Source organism: Salminus brasiliensis, chromosome 11 (assembly GCF_030463535.1).
Source record: "Salminus brasiliensis chromosome 11, fSalBra1.hap2, whole genome shotgun sequence".
Lineage (NCBI taxonomy): Eukaryota > Metazoa > Chordata > Actinopteri > Characiformes > Bryconidae > Salminus > Salminus brasiliensis.
The window spans coordinates 9,970,030-9,989,109 of record NC_132888.1 but is presented as its reverse complement, the minus strand read 5'-3'; the positions used below and the strand labels follow the sequence as shown (position 1 = coordinate 9,989,109).

Here is a 19,080-nt window from a genome sequence, read left to right as displayed (position 1 = left end):
CTCAAGCCTGAGTTGCTAATCTGTCGCTGTTGTTGTCGAAGCTATGATGGCGGCAGCGGGTTGCGGATCGGCGACCGCGGCTGCCGCTGGAGGCGCGGGCGCTGTGGGGATGGGCGCAGCGCGGGGCCGCTTCCCAGGACGCCCGTGGTCCTCGCGGAGCCGCCTGCGCTCCGAGAAGCGATGGCAGCTCGGCCGCTGCGGGGCCGACGAGGTCGGTGGCGGCGGAGGAGGAGGAGGCCCGAGGCCCATCTGCCCGCCGCTTGCGTGCGCCGAGGACCAGCCTCACTTGCGCCTGCTCGGGATCGAGGCGGGCTACAAGAGCCTCGGCGAGGCTGGATACAGCTCGAGCGGGAGCGAGGAGGTGAGTGAAGGGGGCGCCGGTGCCTCCGGTTAGCTCTGCGCGCGCGCGGCGCTGCTGGAGCACACAGGCCCAGCGACGGCGGAGTGCAACTTGGCTAGCTAAGTTTCTGGGGCTTGTTATGAGCCGTGCAATGGAGCTACAGCCGTTTGAACAAAATGGACATTAGGAGGCGGGGTATTGCCGAGCTACAAGGACTAGCAGGCGCACCGGATCTGATAGCAGCTCCCTTTAATGCGCACAAAAATTAGGGAGCCAAAGGGGGGTAAGTTGACGGTCCGGTGGGTTTAGCTACAGTTCATGCGCCAGCTGTGCAATTCTGCTATCAGAAGCAGTGTTTTTGTGCTGCCTTACAACAGGCTGCTGCCCTGTGTGTGTGTGTGTGTGTGCGCGTGCGTGTGTGTGTGTGTTATCATGGAGGGGGAGGGGGCGAGCTACTGTAGCATTGTAGCTAGCTAACAGCACAAGGTGTGCGTTTTGCTCCTGAGACCAACTGGACACTTATTGCTAGCATCACGATAAGGGGCGAGTTTGTTTTGAGTGCGCGTGCACGGTGAGACCCCCTGCACCCCCTGCACCGCTGTGGAAGTCAGCGTGCTGTTTTTGAATGAAAGCTGCTCGCATGTGCGTGGAGCAGAGGGGCAGGGATAGGGGCTCAGCTCCAGCAGGTTAGGCGATGCCTCTGCCACAGATTGTTGATGGGAGCCCTGGATGACCTGCAGTGCAGATTGAGGATGCATCTCCATGGCGAGACCAGACCACCTTTGAGCCTGGGAGGGGAGTGGGGGGGTCGGGGGTCTGCACCCACCTTGTGGCATCTCTGCTGTGCTTCAGGTGCAGATATGTCCTGTGAATCCTGAGCTTTTATTAATGCTCCTGTAAACAGCATCAAACTGACGGATGCAGGACAGTATTATGGGAGAGGACCTTGCTGTGTCAGTGAGGCTCAGTTTTAGGGTCTTTAGGATCTAGGATCTCAGTTTTAGGGTCCTTTCAGTCTCGTTATTAATATAAAAATACTAGTTTATGTTGGTTTAATCTAATAGAGACTAACTTTCTATGCAGTGATATGGGAATTGGGGGCTTATGGATAATGGTCTTACGTTTAACATGGGCCTTGAAAACTGTCCAAGTGTTTAAGGATCTTTTTTTTTTAGTCATGTTGTTATTATTATAAAATACTCCTTACTTGATTAATTAAAAACTAAAGAAGTAAAAGTATTGCAGATTCATTGCAGCTATATGGGGATTTGGGTCAGTGCTGACCTCCACTATTCTGTATATAAATGTGCTGCTGCTGATTTAATACCATTTGTAAAATATGGAGATTAGATAGAGTAGTTTTACATGTATTTGCATTACATTAATAAGACTTAGCTTAAATGCAGATACTAAAACTGTCCAGTGAAAATATGCTTGTTAATAAAAAATAAAAAAAACAATAGTGAAACTGTTGAGCTCTGATGCAGTGTTATGGGAATTGGAAATTTGGCTGAGACACAACGTGGCAGATTTGTGCAAAAACCTGTTTCACTATTAGGCCAATCAGATTCACCCGAGAGTCGTCTGAACGTGAGCTTCGGGAGGAACAAGAGCATGAAAATCTGACCTTTCTGCATAAGGGGGGAAACATGGCCCATGGTCACACATTAGATTTAAAACTTAAATTTTAATATTTACTTACACAAAAATCAGAAACCTGAACCTTTCTTCATCATTTTACTTTAGAGCTGATGAATATATTATTTTTTCTTTTCAAAATTCTGAAGTTTTCTTTTGCAAAGGACTTATTTTTTTATATCATGCATATCCTGGAGATCAAAATCAAATTTTTTTTTTTAGAAATAACGTAATCCTCATTGCTCAGCTCAGGCCGCAGGACATCACTAGTCTCTCGCGCCGCTCTGCTGTGATTCTGGTCCACGCTTCTTCCAGTCTCCTCCACAGTTCGGTGACTGCTGTGAGTTTCTTGGCCATAACTTTGTTTCCAATGATTTCCCAAAGGTCTCCTATTGGGTTAAGATCTGGACCATTTCATTATTCCAGTGTTTTCAGTTTCAAGGAACTGCTTTCTCCGTTTCGCTGTGTGACGGGGGCGTTGTCCTGTATGAAAATAGCCGGCTGATTGGGTGATGAGCGCGCTGTCGAAGAAAGTTCTGATAAACATTTGCATTCACTGCAAGCCCGACGCTTCCTCCTCCACCTGTCACTGCCGGCTTTACACACTTTGGGTTCAGTCTTTCCCGGTTTCCCAATTTAACTCGCTTACATCACTAAAGTGAACTCTGGACCGCTTCTCCTCTGTCCACACAACATGCTCCTCAGCAAAGCTGAGTCTAGCCGTTTGACTCTTTCCGCTAATAAGAGGTTTGGTCACTGCAGAGCGGACTTTTAGTCCGGATGCTCATAAACGTTGAGACCCCGCTGAACCGATTGCCCTTCGGAGCTTCTCCGAATTAGTCTGTCCTGTCTTGCATTTGTCTTTTGTGGACGAGCAGCGTTCTTGGCGGCCTTAAATGAGTTTGTGACGTTGTGAAGATGCAATATTCTACAAATTACAGATTTGCAACGACCAACTTCTTGTGCCATGGCTGATGGGGACATCCCTTTGGCCTTCACCTGGACAACCCTGCTGCCGGAGGGTTTCGGTCACTTTGGGACGGCTCACCATCTTGCAGAATCAGTGAAAACTGGAAGGTCTGGCTGCCAGTTAAATGGGATTTGTCAGATCATTAGGGAAATTAGCACCAGGTGCCAGATTAACAGCAATAACTGGGAGTTATCTGAAAGTGTTCTCTAATTTTGATCAGTGTTGTTTCTTAAACATCAAGATTTTTGTTTAAAAAAAAAATACTATGTGTAGAGACAGGGTCTCTGAGCTAGCTGAGTGAAAGTGATGGAAGGAGACGGTGGAGAATGGTATTACTGGTTAATATTATTTTTACCCACCCAAGGGTGCATGGGGACTTGGAGCAAAGGTTGTTGTGTTTAATAAAAGACTACGGTAAATGGTAACGAGTACATGGGAGCCCCGGGTGGTCCAGCGACCTAAGCCGCTGTCCCTATGGTCAGAGAATCGCTGGTTTGAATCCCGGTTATGCTACTAGCCATCAACAGCCTACGCCTTGCTCTCTCCATGGCGCTCTCCCCTACATTGCTTCGTTGCAGTGCTGGCCGTCGCTGGCGTCTGCAGACTGATGTGTTGGAGCGTGTTGGTTTCCGGCGGTGTTGCATCGGCGGCAGTACGAAAAATAAGCGGCTTGACTGTGCACGCATTAGAGGGGGTGTGTGCTAGTCCACCCTCACTGGTGTCGGGGGCATCGCGTGTGATGGTGGTGAGGGGTTGGGTAATCGGCAGTCCAAATGTTTGTATAAAATGTATTTATATATTTTTATTATGTTTAATGCATGCCTGGTAAAGTGTTTTTTTTTTTTTGTTGTTTTTTTTAGGTTTTTAAAGTTTTTAAAGTGCAATTTATTTTTATAAAGATATGTATTCAATATCTATCTGTGTCCAGCATTATGTTAGAATGCCATAGGGTTTCATGTAGACTTATGCATGCAACATAAATGTATCTGACACAGAACGTGTTACTGGTGGTCTACCAGGCCAAAGCATGTATAAAGGGGAGGTCCTGCATTCATGATGTGAAACTCTGCATTCAGAGAATCCGAATATCAAGTCAGAGACTTGAAGCACACTCTGCATAATTATTGCTGATTTTCCTAATGCAGATTTGAATAGACTGTTCAGAGCCTTACTCTACATGAATATCAGCAAAACTGACTATTACAGTGTGCTTAAACTTAAAGGGGTGTTCCAGTGACCTTCAGTGTTTCTGTTCAGTTAAATTGGCAAGATGTAAACAGTTATTCAGAGTAGCTTGACGTAGGGCTGCACAAAATATTGCTTCAGTGTCATTTTTGCAGTGTAGGTATGCGCAATAATCACATGAAAGGATGTGCAGTTTCATGTGGGGTGAATTTAATTCAATCCTACAACCTTTTGCAGCTAGATACAAAAGAAAAAAATTTACACAGTCCTGTTTTTACATAAGATCTACCAGATGTCACTCCATTTTTGGGCACACACTGAGTGTACTATTAATATCGTCTCATGTTGGATCATTAATTCCTGGTGAAAATTCCTGTAATTCTTTTGTATTACAAGAATTGTAGAAATGGTGCATTGTAACTTGAATTTCTGCACAGTGATGAAATATAGACATTATATTTGCAATCCAAAATGATCAAGATCACCTGCATATGTCTGCATTTATATAAAAAAAATAAAAAAAAAAGATTTTAGGCCAAAAATTTGGTACATTTATGTCGATGATGCCCAGAGAGAGAATTAAAAAAAAAAAAAATTCTAAAGAACGTTTTTGTCTTTTTGGAGGCACTAGATGTTTGAGATCTGGTTCCTATCACCACCAGAGTGAACAGTTGTTTCTGTGAATGGTGCATTTCATATCTACCCACTTAAAACATAAATGTAAAACACAAATCATTAAATGTGAAAACATTAAGACTCCAGCCAGCAGCCAAAGGGGACAGTGGCAGGAGAAAACGTCTTCAGAGCTGCAGAAAGAAACCTTGGGAGGAACCAAGACTTGCAAGGGGGGAGCCATCTATCCTCCTGTAATCAAAACTGCTAATAAATGATTGATTAAAAAGTCACTGTACCAAACTGTTAGAATACAGGTACATAATAGAATATAACTAATCTAATCATAGTAGAGCATGGTGAAAAATAATGAAAGTTAATGGTAGTAATAATAATATTATAAAAGTATATCTATGATAAATTCACAAAAGCATATAATGTTGCATTGTGACAATGTAATATAATAGTGTCCAGCCCTGCTGTAAGGTATAATACTTTTAATAAAATCCATGTTATTTATTCTACATGTTAAATAAAACCTGTCCTGTTTGTATAAATTTCAGGGAGCTGAATTCAGAGGCTTTGAAGCTGAAAAGGAAAGCAGCGGTGTTCCTGAACAGTCGAGGCGGAATCCTCCCAAACGTAAGTGAGGGGGGAAAACATCTAGATTACAGTGTTGTTCTAATGAGGAAGTTCTTTCATGTTGTTTTAACTGGTCAGTAGCTGGTGATATTGATCTCTATCAGCAAAAATGTGAACTTGGCGACCTCTGTTATGCTTAGCATTTAATTAGAAAGTATTTTGTAGTGAAGTAAAGGATAAAAATGACTACTTTGATATTGTATTTGGCTCATTTAAAAAAAAGTGCAGGTCATGATTGAGGCTTCTCTCTTTTAAATAATGTTGCAGGAAATAGAGCATCAACAAAACCAACAAAAAGGGTACGTCAGAGACCATCTCCAGCAGCAGCCACACATGTGGAGAATGGGCAAACACTTCACGGTGATTCAGGATCTACACTGGAACTACATAGTAATGCTGTGTCAATTGAAGACGGTGGTCCTGGCTCAGAGAAGCCCTTGAAGCCCAGACGAGGAAGAGACTCTCTGAAAGAAGAACCGTTAACTCCACGGATCACTATCAAGCTGGTGACTAAAAAGAGAGTGAAGGTGGATACTGCATCGCACCAGAAGTCCGAAAGAAAACCAAAAGGACTCAAAGTCCCATCTGAAGCTAAAGAAACACAAGGTGCTGTAGACTCGTGTGCACATGTAAAATTAAAAGGAGTTACACAAGCAACAGATGGAGCTTCTGGTGAAGTGACGGAACAGGTTAATACAAGGAGACGAGGGAGGTCTGCTGACAAAAAAGCAGAACCCATTCCTCAGAAATTACCTGAAACAGAGTTTGGTGACCAAAACAACAAGGAGAAATTGAGGAAATCTGCCCGCAAATCTCAACCCGCGCCAGGCAGTGACCCCGTAGAGCCCAAAAATGACGAACAGAAGTCAGAACCAACAAGCAGTGCCTCAAAAGAAAGTGCTGAAGTGAAAAAGCTTGTGATTCGGAGACGCCACCGAACAGAATCTACTCATGCTCAAGAAGTGGGAGATAAAACCACTGAAGGGAAGTTGGCAGAGTCGTTATTAGAAGTGTCAACAATTGGGGAGTCTATACCACCTTTCAAGAAGAAAAAGGGGAAAAAAAAGAAAAGACACCGCAAAGATAAAGTCTCAGAAAAGGTTAGAGAGAACCACAATCTTTTGTCTGAGCAGCCAGCAGGTGACTCTACAGAGATGCAGTCCATAGAGAAAGAGTTTGTGGGAATCCCGGGATTAAAACTGACGAGAATACGGAACCCGAAAGCCAGGTCACGGAAGAAACGCAGTAAATTTATTTGGACCCTAACGCTGGTAAAGTGCAAAAGCAAGACAATAAACCCACAAACCCAGGAAAATCTAAGCAAAGCACCAGAGAGCCTTAGCAAAGAGACAGACCTTCCCTCTGAATGTGCAGAGGGGGTACATGTTTCCACAGAGCCAAAATGTGCATCTGATGCTGCGGAAACTTCAGATATTCAGGACACTCCACCGCCAGCAGAAAGTGAGAAACCCACTGTTCAGGACATTCCCAAAACCCTACAAAATGCAGACGGCGCTGAGGAAGATGGGGAGACCCCTAGAAAAATTGAAGAGGAGCTTGACGTTGGGTCAGATCCTAAGCAGACTGCGCAGACTGATTCGGACGTAATTAGTGCAGATATAATTTCTCCAAATCAGGTAAAAGTTGTAACCTCACCGAGAAAACACAACCATTTAAAGCAACCATCTTCAATCCAGGAGGTCACAGCTACGCCTGACATTAAAGAGCCCTCTGCTGAAGCTGATGAGAGTCATTCTTCGGCAGAAGCACCGGAGAACCAGGTGGAAACTACTGCCCTTCCAACACCCAAAGTGAAGCCTAAGTTTAAGCCCAAACTGAGCCAAATCACAGCTAAGAAGAAGCGTAAGCATAAACCTTGGTCAGTACGTAAGCAAAAACCCAAAGCGTCTGCTTCTGATGTGAATCCTGATCCTGAAATGACTGCTGAACCAGAAACCACTGAAGTCGCTGAATCCGAACCTACAGCAGAGGGACTGCCAAAGTCGTGTGACCAAACGAAACCAAGGAAGTACTCTGGTCTGGCTGGTCTCTCAAAAATCAGGAGATCGTTTTCAAGAAAACCACCACAGGCATTACCTGCTCCAGAGGGTCATCTGTCTTGTGAAGCACCTTTGGCTGAAGCTACTGAACCCACGATCACTGATAGTGCCGCACTTCACCCTCAACCTCATCCTGTAGCAGAAACGCAGCCGGACGTCAAGCCAGAGGACACACTATTGACGAAGGAAGCTGAAGTTTTGGTTTTGGAGCCTCCAGTCACAGAAGAAGCACCGCCTCCTCGTCCGGTCAAGAAACCATTCAAGCAAATCAGAAAGAGGCGCAGAGCCTTGATAGGACAGAGGTTTAGACCTCGCAAACAAAAGCTGCCACTAAAACCCGTAACTGAAAGCAGAACAGGGGGCGAAGCTTGCTCACCAACAGGTGCCTCTGAGCCAGCAGGACCAAAACTGGTTGGCATTCTGAAGACAAAGTACAAAAAGCAACAGGTTTCCCAGAGTCTTCCTCAGTCTCTTGAAAGCATAAGAAATGAGGAGGAGGAAGAGGAGGAGGATTCCGCCCGGCAAGCGGAAAAGGACCCTGAGGTGCCTAATGCTGATGAAGAAGAGAAGGAACCTGTGAATGAAAAGGCAGATCTTGATCCTGCTGATGTTCAGCCAGGTAAAACCAAATTTGTTAAAAACATCAAGCATTTCATAATGCCTGTAGTTAGTGCCCGTTCCTCACGAGTGATCAAAACGCCGAAGAGGTTCATGGATGACTCGGACATGTCTGATCTGCCACGGAGGCAGAAGAAAGGCCACCTGCTGGGAGGGCTGCAGAAGGCAAAGAAACGAGAGAGTGGTGAGAGAAGTGAGGCAGAGTCCCCTCAGCCACAGGATGAGGAAGATCTCCTCCTGCCTGAAGCTCAGCTGGATCTGGATTTGTCTTCTGCTGAAGAATCCAAGGCAGAGCCAGTAGATTCTCTAGACGTAGAGAGCTTAGGTGGAGAAACGTTCCCTGGCAAGAGACCGTCACTTCTCCGAGACCCCAGTTTCAACTGGCAGGTGTTGGAGCCTGTGGGAGGTGAGGTGTACAACTTCAACCAGGACATTGAAAAGGAGTATGAGGCCTTGCTGTCTGCCAAAGATTTCTCATTCGATTCATTGATCGATTCTTCTCAGAAGAAGAAAAAGAGTGTTAAGAAGCAGCCGTCAAACCCGAAGCTGGATAAGAAACTGACGGATAAACTAAGCTTTGGCCTTACTAGTAAGAGTCAGAAAAAGGTCGCAACGGGAGAAACGGGGAAGGAATCACATCCTACTGAAGTGCAAACGGGAGAGCTGGAGGAGGACGCCGACTTGATTCAGTCTCTTTCTGACATTGAGAGGGAGAAAGCTAAACTGAAGATCGAGGATCTGGACACCCCTGGAGTTGTTCGAAAAGTGTCCATCTGCATGCACGCTCTCAGCTCCAAGCTACTGGCACAGCAACAGGAGGAGCAGGGGGAGGAGATGCCAGATGAGTTCTCCATCCACACAGACATTTCTCTTCCCAACAAATGCATGGGTAAGCTTCTCAGATACACGTTTGCTCTTCTATTCAGCTTCTCATTCTTTATTTTCCTGTATCTTCAGCTGCATCTCATTGGAAGAGCGATGATGGTAGTAGCCTGCACTGATCAGCCTTAATATTAATATCAGCTCATTGTCCATTATATCAACTTCCACTGACCATATAGGTGTGTGACCTATGTAGCTCTGTGTAGTTCTGTAATTCCAGACTGTAGTCCATCTGTTTCTCTGCATACTTTATTACAGTGCTTTCACCCTGTTCTTCAATGGTCAGGATCCCACAGGACCACCACGGAGCAGCTGTTATTTGGTTGGTGGTGTGTTAGTACTGTGTGTAGCGCTGATACAAGTGGATTAGACACAGCAGTGCTGCTGGAGTTTTTAAACACCATGTCTGTCCACTTACTGTCCACTGTTATTACACTTCTACCCAGTTGGTCCACCTTGTAGTTTTAAAGTCAGAGACAGAAGCTCATCTGTTGCTGCACAGTTTGTCTTGGTCATCGTCTAGTCCTTCATCAGTGGTCACAGGACGCTGGATATTTCTGGTTGGTGGCCTGTTCTCAGTCCAGCAGTGACCCTGAGGTGTTTAAACACTCCAGCAGCACTGTTGTGTCTGATCCACTCGTACCAGCCCGACACACACTTTGAACACACCACCACTATTTCAGTGTCACTGCAGTGCTGAGAATGACCACCTCCCAAATAAAACCTGCTCTGTGGTGGTCAGTCCTGTGGTGGTCGTGCCCATTAAAGAACAGGGTGAAACGATGCTAACAGAGTATGCAGAGAAACAGATGGACTACAGCCTGGAGTTATAAAAGTATATGCCAGTAAATAAAATCCTATTGCAGTGCTGCTCACCCACATACTCTTAAATCACTAGGCTAGGAGTGTCTCCTAACACGATATAACTGGACATTTACAGACATGGCAGTTTGGTTCTTTCCATGCTTTGTTTTTATAGCAGATGAAAGGTGCTGGATGCTTTAGTGACGTGGGAGCATACAGCCAGGAAAATGACTGACAGGACAGTTTTTTGGCAGGACTGAAATCACAGAGATTCTTATACACTGATAATATGTACAATACCCCACGTCCCCATGTTAAACGTACCCAGTCTGAGTAGTACAATCTGTCCCCTGTGATTTAGCCTGAAAGCAGGATCATTAAAAGTAACCACTGATCCGTTTTTGCTTCAGTGTCATGCGAGAGCTGGTATTTCTTGCTCGTGGGCACCCCTACAATGGGAAAGTGTAATTTGCACGTTGAGCCACCCGTAAAGGACATGCTTTATGCCTTTGTGGACAAGCTGAGAGATACAGAACCGTCACTGAAAGTGAAAGAAGCATGTGGACGGAGATGGTGGAGCAATACTACAGGATTTTACATAAATATGACTCTGGTTGCACAGCGTTATGCAGTGCACGGGAGCGTTGCTGAGCCTGGCATAGTAAGGATAGAAGCGTTGTTCTCCCTAATGCAAGTCAGTGGACCATCAACATGATTTTGAAGCTGTTGTTTTAAGGTGCTACACAATGTTGCTATATGGAAGGGTGTAGCTCTATGTGAACGACAGGGTATTTGTGATGTTTCATATATCAAGTTAAAGCTAGAGGTTTTACTTTAAAGGCACAGTCTGTGATTCTGGAAACTGATATTTTGATATGATGAATATCAAATTGATCTTTGATCTCAACAGCAAAACAAATCCATATCTCCCTTCATATCTCCTGCTGCTGATTGGCTGGAAAAGTGTTTATCTGTCTCAGCCAGTGCTGAGTACAACCACCACCAAGTTCAAAAAACACACTGGAAGGCTAGTGAACCTGGAGGAAACATATGCTGAATTTTACAGAAAGTGTATTAAGATTGCATACAGCTTCTTTAATTCGCTAACTTAAGGTGGATTAGCCAATGAAGTGTGTCTGTGTGGATTTGCCGAGTTTTGCATGACGATTGTGTTGATCAGTTTTGATCAGGTTTGCTTAGTAAACATTATCATTAGCAGTATCCCTGCCTGTAACACTGAGGTAATGAAATATTGTCATGTTATTTTCTGTAATATAGGAACACATGAACCTTTCATTTGTGAATTTCTGATGGATGACACTTCATACTGAGCAGCACATAGACTGGATTTGTATTCTCTTTACAACATAGACTGCACTGCCATGTCTGTGAAAATGTTGGACTGAACTGTTGTGTCGCGGCTAGTGTTTTAGCTCTTGCCGTATGTGTTAGCTTTGGGCTAACATATTAGTTTGTGTCTAGTAATTCAGATCAGTGTACCATTCTGAAGTCTCAAAGTGTATTGTGCACACCAATCATCCATAACATTAGCACCACCTACCTAAAATCAAGTAGTGCTGCCCCAACAGATCTGAGTATTCAAGGCATGGACTCCACAAGGCCTCTGAAGGTGTCCTGTGGTATCTGGAACCAAGATGTTAGCAGCAGATCCTGTTGTCCTCTAAGTTGTGAGGTGGGCCCTCCAGGAATCACATCTGTGAGCCTTAGGTGCTCATGACCCTTTTGCTGGTTTACTGGTTGTCCTTTCTTAAACCGCTTTTGGTAGATGCTGACCCAACAAGACCTGCCTGATGTTTAGGAGATGCTCTGACTCAGTCGTCTAGTCAGCACAATTTGGTCCATGTCACAGTGGCTCAGATTCTTACGCGAGCCCATTTTCCCTCCCTTCAAGAACTGACCCACATTTTGTCAGATGCCACTGTAGATGACTATAATCAATGTTGTTTTGTTTTTTGTTTTTTTTTGCTTTGGTGCTAATGTTATGGTTAAAAAAATCTAAATACCACTGAATCATGTGAAAAGGAATTGTGAATTTTGTGGACTATTACACTGCTGTTATCCACATGTAATTATAAAAAACGTTTTCTTCTCCACACATTAGATATCGAGAAAATGCTTCGGGGGGAAGATCGGAAATTAGAAAAAAAGCTTGATAAGAAGACCAGTGGTGACTGTGTTGGCTCGGAGGAGAGAGGTGCCACACAGCGCCCCCGTCTCACAGGCGCCAACAAGCATATGCTCAACCTCCTCAAGAAAGCCAAGGTTCAGCTCATCAAGATAGATCAGCAGAAACAGCTCAAGTCATCAGGGGTAAGACTTGGGGTAATTATACAACTTGTGTGTTACTTTGCTGGTATGTGGACAGATTAACATAAAACAAGCAACACATTTAAGATTCACACTGGAACAAAATTTGTTGAGAGTCTTTAGATGTTTAGTTCACTTTGACAAAGAAGCCATATGAGGTCTGCCTACAGGTGCAGATGCATCCTATAGGTATAGAATTACTGACTGTAGTCTGTGTGTTGTAATGTCCAAGCTAACCAATTATGTAATTATAACTGACAAGTTATGTGTGGTGCTGGTAAGAGGGTATGTAGGTACAGTGATGTAGTGATGGAGGTTGTATGCCACTCAGTATACCAGTGTTGTATTGCAAATACACTGAAATAAATAAATTATATATATATATAAAAATTATAAAATATAATATATAAAATATAATTTTATAATATATAAAATATTATAAATATATATATATATATATATATATATATATATATATATATATATATATATATATATATATATATATATATAGTAGCTTCATTTTATATATAAATAGCAACAGATGAAGTGTTTTTGTAAACAAGGGAGGGAATGGTCAAACCCTGCTGTGCACTAGCTCTTCAGGACTAATTGATGGTCTAGCTCTAGATGATGTACACAAACAAGTGGGCCACTGTCTCTCAGTCTAAAACTGTACAGAAAGAAGGGCATGGCTGGTAGTAATGTAATGGCAGTTTTAGAGTATATAAATCTGTTTTTGTTTTGTTTTTGTTTGGGTTTTTTTTTTTTTTGGAGGGGGGGCATTTCTTCTAATGTTTAGTCCAGTCATTTTAGACCTGAGAAGCGTCATTGAAATGCAATACCTGAAGGTCTGTGGGACTGATTTATGTTTTTGTGCTAATGCTTTGGCTTTACAGCTCCTGAAAGAAGGTGGAATTACAGCTACGAAGAGGGAGAGGAGAAAACCAAAAGAGTGCCTTCAGAATGCGAGCCCCACCAGGACTGATCAGACTGACAAGACTGATGCCTCTTCAGAACAGGTAATGCCTTTGGTGTTTTTTTTTCTGCCTATAATTAACACATATAACCTGCAACACACAGGAAGTTATATGAGTGACATGTTGTTGCTATTTCCAAGGGGCCAAAGGCCTTTTTATCAGACAATGTAAAAAGACTGTATTCCAAGCCACTTTGGAACATTTCTATTGGTCCATCCATAAAATTCAGAAAATTATATAAATATCAAGTGCCAGTTTTAAATAGTTAAAAAACAGCAAAGATGTAGATACAAGGGTTTTGCATGACTGCAGCGATTATGTATTATTTGGTTATGTCTTCTCCTTTAAAAAAAGGTAAAACAGAGGGATTGGTTGTGTTCTTATATCTTTTTTTTAATTCTAAAATGCCTGTGAACTGAAGTTGCAGACTAAGTCTAAGAGCTGTTAGGCTCTGCCATTTATCGGTGAGAGTCTTTTCTTTTTTTAATTTATTTTTATTTACCTTCTCTGAGGTTTCAAGCCTGTTTGTACCACTAAAACGAGCTTGTTTCCCCGATGCTGCTGCACTGCACAGAGTCATCACTGCAACAGCTGACACTGGATTCTGCTGCTTTTTTGGATTGCTCTACCTGGGGTTATCAGCCGGTGTAGCCTTGACATTTAATCTAATTATCTATAGGAAATTCTGTGCAGTGTTTAATTTGACAGCGCTTGTAGAACACACGTCACCCAGCGATACAGAGTGATTTGTATCCATCTGTGAGTATTATTGAGTTGTATAGTATCATACAATTTTACATTCTGTGATTAGCATTAATGAGCGGAGTTAGGATATTGAAGGAACACCACCCCACCTCGTCCCCAATTTCCCCAACTAATCTGGTGCTCCATCATTCCAGAAAACACAGCTCCACCGCGCCACAGCTCACTGCTGGGGGCTTTATACCCCTCTAGCCCTTGCCTGGCAGTAGACATGGTGTCAGTAGGTTCAGGTATTCTATTGGCAAAACTACTCTACTCAGGGACTAGACAATGTGTGAATGTGCTGTGCCTGTGTCAGCAATGGGTGCCACCTGAATTCAGTAGAAATGGGTGTCTACAAACATTTGGACATATTGTGTGTGTATCATTCATACAGTCATTGCACACACTGAGCGCTCAGGCTAATAGTACAAGCGTAGCGATTGAGAACCTGTGCTTAAGAATTGATGACTAGTGGACTACGCTTAGACGTGCAGCAAAATTCTCTGACGCAAGACATTGTCCTGTATGTTTAGCGCTGCCTTGAATATTGTCAAACCTCGCGAATGTCTAAATTGATATACCAGTGCTATCATTTTTTATTTGGAGCAGCAAATATCTTGCAGTGAACTTTGATCAGAAAGAGGAAACAATATTCTGAGAACATTTACAACCATGCCTTCAGGGAAGGGGAAAGGGTGGAGCGCCTTATGATGAAGTGGCGTGATCAAAGAGCACAATAACCATGCTTAGTGGTCAGAGACCACTTAACCTGCCGCCCTGCGGTCCTTTGGCATTCGGTCCCTTTGTGATGGTACCCAGCTTGTACTAAACCTGTTGGTTCTTCCTGAGTCTTCCTGATACATATGTAGTACTATAAGCACTTATGCCATGCATTTGTGAATGTTCTTGACTTTTCTAGCCTCCTGAAGGAGAAGGCAGAGGTGGGCCACGCATCAAGCATGTTTGTAGAGCTGCAGCTGTGGTTTTGGGGCAGCCCCGAGCCATGATCCCTGATGACATCCCCAGACTCAGTGCCCTCCCCCTGCATGAAAGATCAGGCATCTCCCCCTTACCTGCTGATAAAGGTAACAGCACACAAAAGCAGCTCATGTATAGAGAATGCATGCATGCTGCAGCTTATGATCTACAGTAGATGCTCCATACACACGATCTTATGCATGCATGCAATTTATCATGCATACATTTTCCAAACGTACTCTATATTTTATGTACATTTCCAGATATTGAGTCACACTCTGACCCGGACAGCCCCGTTCTCCAAAGAACACCTAAGTTTCGCAGAGTGAGTAGAGTTGGTATGTTTGGGCTCCGCTCTCGAAGGTGTGGCGAGTGTAAGGGCTGTCTTCATGAAGAGGACTGCGGCAAGTGCATGAACTGCTTGGACAAGCCCAAGTTCGGTGGGCCCAACACCAAACGACAGTGCTGCGTGTAAGTACTTTCTGAATGTGTTTGAGCAATATGTTATTACATACAATAATATACAGTGTACATTACACTCTGGGTAAGCTGACACACCCATTCAGTCCTGAAATGATCCCTGGCTGGTAAAAACCAATTGGCAATAATACTAAGCATTTTAATAGAAACGCTGCATGGATCCCAAGATGGTCTTCTGTTGCAGCCTATCAGCCTCAAAGCTAGACATGTTGTGTATTCTGAGCTGCTGTTCTGCTCACTGCAGTGGTGCAGAGTGGTTATCTGCAGTTACTGCAGCCTTTCTGTCAGCTCGAATAGTCTGAGCACTCTTTGCTGAGCTTATATATATATATATTTTTTTTTTTCTTCCCTAATTCTGATGATTGATGTAAATATTACCTGAAACTGCTGATCTGTATCCGCATGATTTTATGGGTTACACTGCTGCCAAACGATTGGCTAATGAGGTAATTGAGCACGAATGAGTAAATGTACAGGTGTTCCTAATAAAGTGCTTGGTAAGTGTGTACTTTAAATAATTCATACGCCATATGATGTACCCACAGTATTTTGTTCGTTGTGAAAATCCTGCCACTCACGGGGCTGTTGGTGTGCAGTGGTGTTCTGGTGTTCAGCCTTTTCCAGCTGGAGCAAGAATGTGGACATTTCATCAAAATGATCAAATAAATGAGCCAAAAGTGGGGCAAAGTAAATAGTGCCTTTGCAGTAACAGAAATTACATGCTCTTGTTTTTTGTTAAAATTAACACATTACAAGTGGACTGCACTTAAAGAAAAGGAAGAGAAGCTCATTTTTAATCCAAAGGCTTCTACAACACACCGCATCACGTGCAATGCACTTTTTACTGTCTTTACATCTGCCCTGCGCAGCAAGCTGCTCTGCCTGCACACAGCATCTGTCACACACTGACAAAGCTTCTGAAAGCTGTAGCGTTTGAGTCTATTTATTTATTTATGAATTTAACTGTAAGTGGCTTGCTAGAGGTTTATAGTTAGAAACACTACAAGATATAAAATTCATGCAGCATTGAACGCTGCACGCCTGTAATCAGATTCACAGGAGAGTTTGCAATCAGTAGTCCTACAAGGATCATTTCAGCTAGGTTGGAAAAGACTATCAATACATAAACAGTGTGTGTACAGTTTTGGCATTTTCATTTCTTGACATAATGTAATATATAAATAATAGTAAAACATGATATATTGTAATATGTATGAATCTAATATATAAATAAAGTAAAATGTAAAATAATCTGACAGTTGTCAGAATTTTATGATGAATGGACTGTAGAGTAGCATATTTTTGTATTGACTACCATTGAAAGTTAAGTTGTTTTTTTTTCCTTGGCACATGACTATGACATGAACATCACTCGGAACACCTTCACTAGTAAAGTAAGTTAAATTACCGTTCCCTTTCTTTTCTTAGGTTCAAAAGGTGTGATCAGATCGAAGAAAGGAAGGCCATGAGACTAAGTGGGAAACTTTACAAAGGTAAGTGCTTACCTTGCTGTGAAGTCTGTAAGCCATTTCTCTGACTGCACAGACATTCTGGGGCACTTGTGGGATGTTTAGGGTCTGTTTTTTTTTTTTCTAGCCTCTGAATTTTTTAATTATTATTATTATTTTAGGGCACATGAAGAGGCGGCGCTCATCGATTAGTGCTGGCCATTCCAGCAACGAGGAGGGTGAGGGGACAGAGGGGGCAGGGCGCTCCTCGCCCACACCTACGTCTGTAGGTGACAGCCAGAGCCCATCTTTACGGAAGCAGCCCAGGCGACACGTTAAACCGCGCTCTTACTGTGACCTGCTGGACTACGACTCTGACCTCGACAGCATTGGAATGCCCCAGTCCACATCACCGGCTCGCAGGAGGGTGCCTGGTCCACGCAACACAGGTGAATACAACTACTGGGGTGTCGGAAACCTTGTTTATGCTTTTTTGAGGTCAGGTGTCCGTTTTAAAGGCTGGGTGGCATAGCACTTGGTGTTTACAGGTGTGTATGTGTGTATGTGTGTGTGTGTGTGTGTGTGTGTGTGTGTGTGTGTGTGTGTGTGTGTGTGTGTGTGTGTGTGTGTGGTTTGGTAAATCGGTGCTTAATGATGTTAAATTAGGTGAGCTTGTGATGGAAATGAACAAATCCATGCGCTGGCTGGGGGCGTTGGTTAGTGAAACCTTATTGGTTTCGTTTTTTTATTCCTTCTTTCCAAATTGCAGACTTCGTATCACTAGATGACTTTGTTGGTGATGATCTTGATGAAGGAACGCGGCATCGCAGGTCAGGATTGAACAGGGTTCCAGCCATCAGACGGAAAACCGAGAAGGTAACAGAATCGTCAGTGTGTCTCTCAGACACCAGGCGCTGGTAAAGCAGAGTGACCCATTAACCTGTTAAACCTTCCTTTTTTCTCAGAGCCCTCAAGAGCAAACCCCACCCAGCGTCCTGGCGGCCTTGGCTAATGGCTTTGCCCAGAGAGCGAATGAGCCTTCAGAGCCCACATACAAGATCCATGTAGACTTTAAGGTAAGCCAGGGAAAATTACTGCTTGCTGGTTACTGAACTCTTTGCTGTCAGTAAACATTTTCACATTATATTATTTAATTGCTATACTTGCTTTAAATGTGTGGAAATGAAAGAGGCATTTTAATTTGTAGCTGTGGTTATACCACATGGTGGCAGCACCTACTCACAATACACATTGTCACACTACTGGTTAAAAAAGAAAGTGCACAGAAAAGCCTGATTTCCTGTTCATGGTTATAGATGGGTAATTTAGTGACCATTATATTAAACGTATGAACAGTTAGCTTCATTTAAGCATAAAAAAGATTTTCCGGTATATCTGTAGTAGCTTCTCTTGGGTAATATATCATCATTGTTGTACAAAGAGCTTCAAAATGTCAACTTTACCGGAGAAAGAGAAAACTCTCAATGGAAGTCAATGTAAAATGATTTTTTTCCAAGTTATTTTAAAGCATTTCCATTGGTTCTTTCCTCACAGATTTCTGATCCAATGTGAAGAACAACCACCAGATTCACTTTATATTATAATAACAGCAAAAATTGAGATCTATGTTTTTTTTTGCATGACCGCAGCAATATGCAGTAAAATCTGCAATATAAAATAAAGGTTTCATTTAAGGTATAAAATTGTCAGCCTACTTTTAGTTTTATTAGTATTTTTAAATTATAAAACTCTAAAATTGTATGGAAAAAGAATCCAGAAATTCAGATAATGGGAGACATATCCTCAACAGATCGATTGACCCCCATTGGGAAGCTAAATGCTTTACTTGAATACATAAGAGTGTACTCCCTTTTAATTAACATGATCATATTGTATTTTCGTTTGTAGTCAGGGTAGTGTATGTTTTAGATATTCCCTGTCATTTACTGTCTGTTTTTTTCTGATTCTGATTAGTTTCATTTGTCTTTTCTCTACAGGAGGATTGTAATGTCCAGAGTGTGTGGTCAACTGGTGGCATGAGCATCCTCACGTCTGTGCCTCTCATTCGACAGAGCGTTTGTCTGCTGTGTGCTAGCAGGGGGCAGCATGAGGTACGAACTGAGATCATCCTGACACTAACTTGTACTTCTCTTTGCAGACTTAAGGGCTCCTTATTAGGTCATGTTTCTGCTTTTAATATTGTGATGAATGCTGTCTGTTTAATATGTGTCAGTTCTTATTATATTACTCACACATCACTCACTATGAAGTCAGTGGAAGCTCTGTGTGGTTTTTAGCTTTGTACAGTACAGGGAGTGTCTCACAGCATGGTTCAAATTATTCCATTTTAGCATTACTTTTAGCATTCCTG

General features: G+C 43.0%; 1 protein-coding gene across 4 annotated transcripts in view; it reads left to right on the top strand.

Annotated features, from left to right (window-relative positions):
- kmt2bb (lysine (K)-specific methyltransferase 2Bb) overlaps positions 1 to 19,080 on the top strand; it is a 44,876-nt gene continuing 25,796 nt past the window's right edge. For 2 of the 4 annotated variants that reach the window (XM_072691613.1, XM_072691612.1), the window contains exons 1-12: positions 1 to 361; positions 5,309 to 5,387; positions 5,655 to 8,954; positions 11,874 to 12,082; positions 12,979 to 13,101; positions 14,723 to 14,888; positions 15,045 to 15,252; positions 16,690 to 16,754; positions 16,892 to 17,158; positions 17,479 to 17,585; positions 17,675 to 17,785; positions 18,707 to 18,820. In XM_072691613.1, coding sequence (XP_072547714.1) covers positions 44 to 361; positions 5,309 to 5,387; positions 5,655 to 8,954; positions 11,874 to 12,082; positions 12,979 to 13,101; positions 14,723 to 14,888; positions 15,045 to 15,252; positions 16,690 to 16,754; positions 16,892 to 17,158; positions 17,479 to 17,585; positions 17,675 to 17,785; positions 18,707 to 18,820 — 5,067 coding nt within the window. In that variant the 5' untranslated portion in view covers positions 1 to 43. Of the gene's footprint in view, positions 362 to 5,308; positions 5,388 to 5,654; positions 8,955 to 11,873; positions 12,095 to 12,978; positions 13,102 to 14,722; positions 14,889 to 15,044; positions 15,253 to 16,689; positions 16,755 to 16,891; positions 17,159 to 17,478; positions 17,586 to 17,674; positions 17,786 to 18,706; positions 18,821 to 19,080 lie in introns of all 4 variants that reach the window. The other 2 variants (XM_072691611.1, XM_072691610.1) reach the window with 1 other exon arrangement.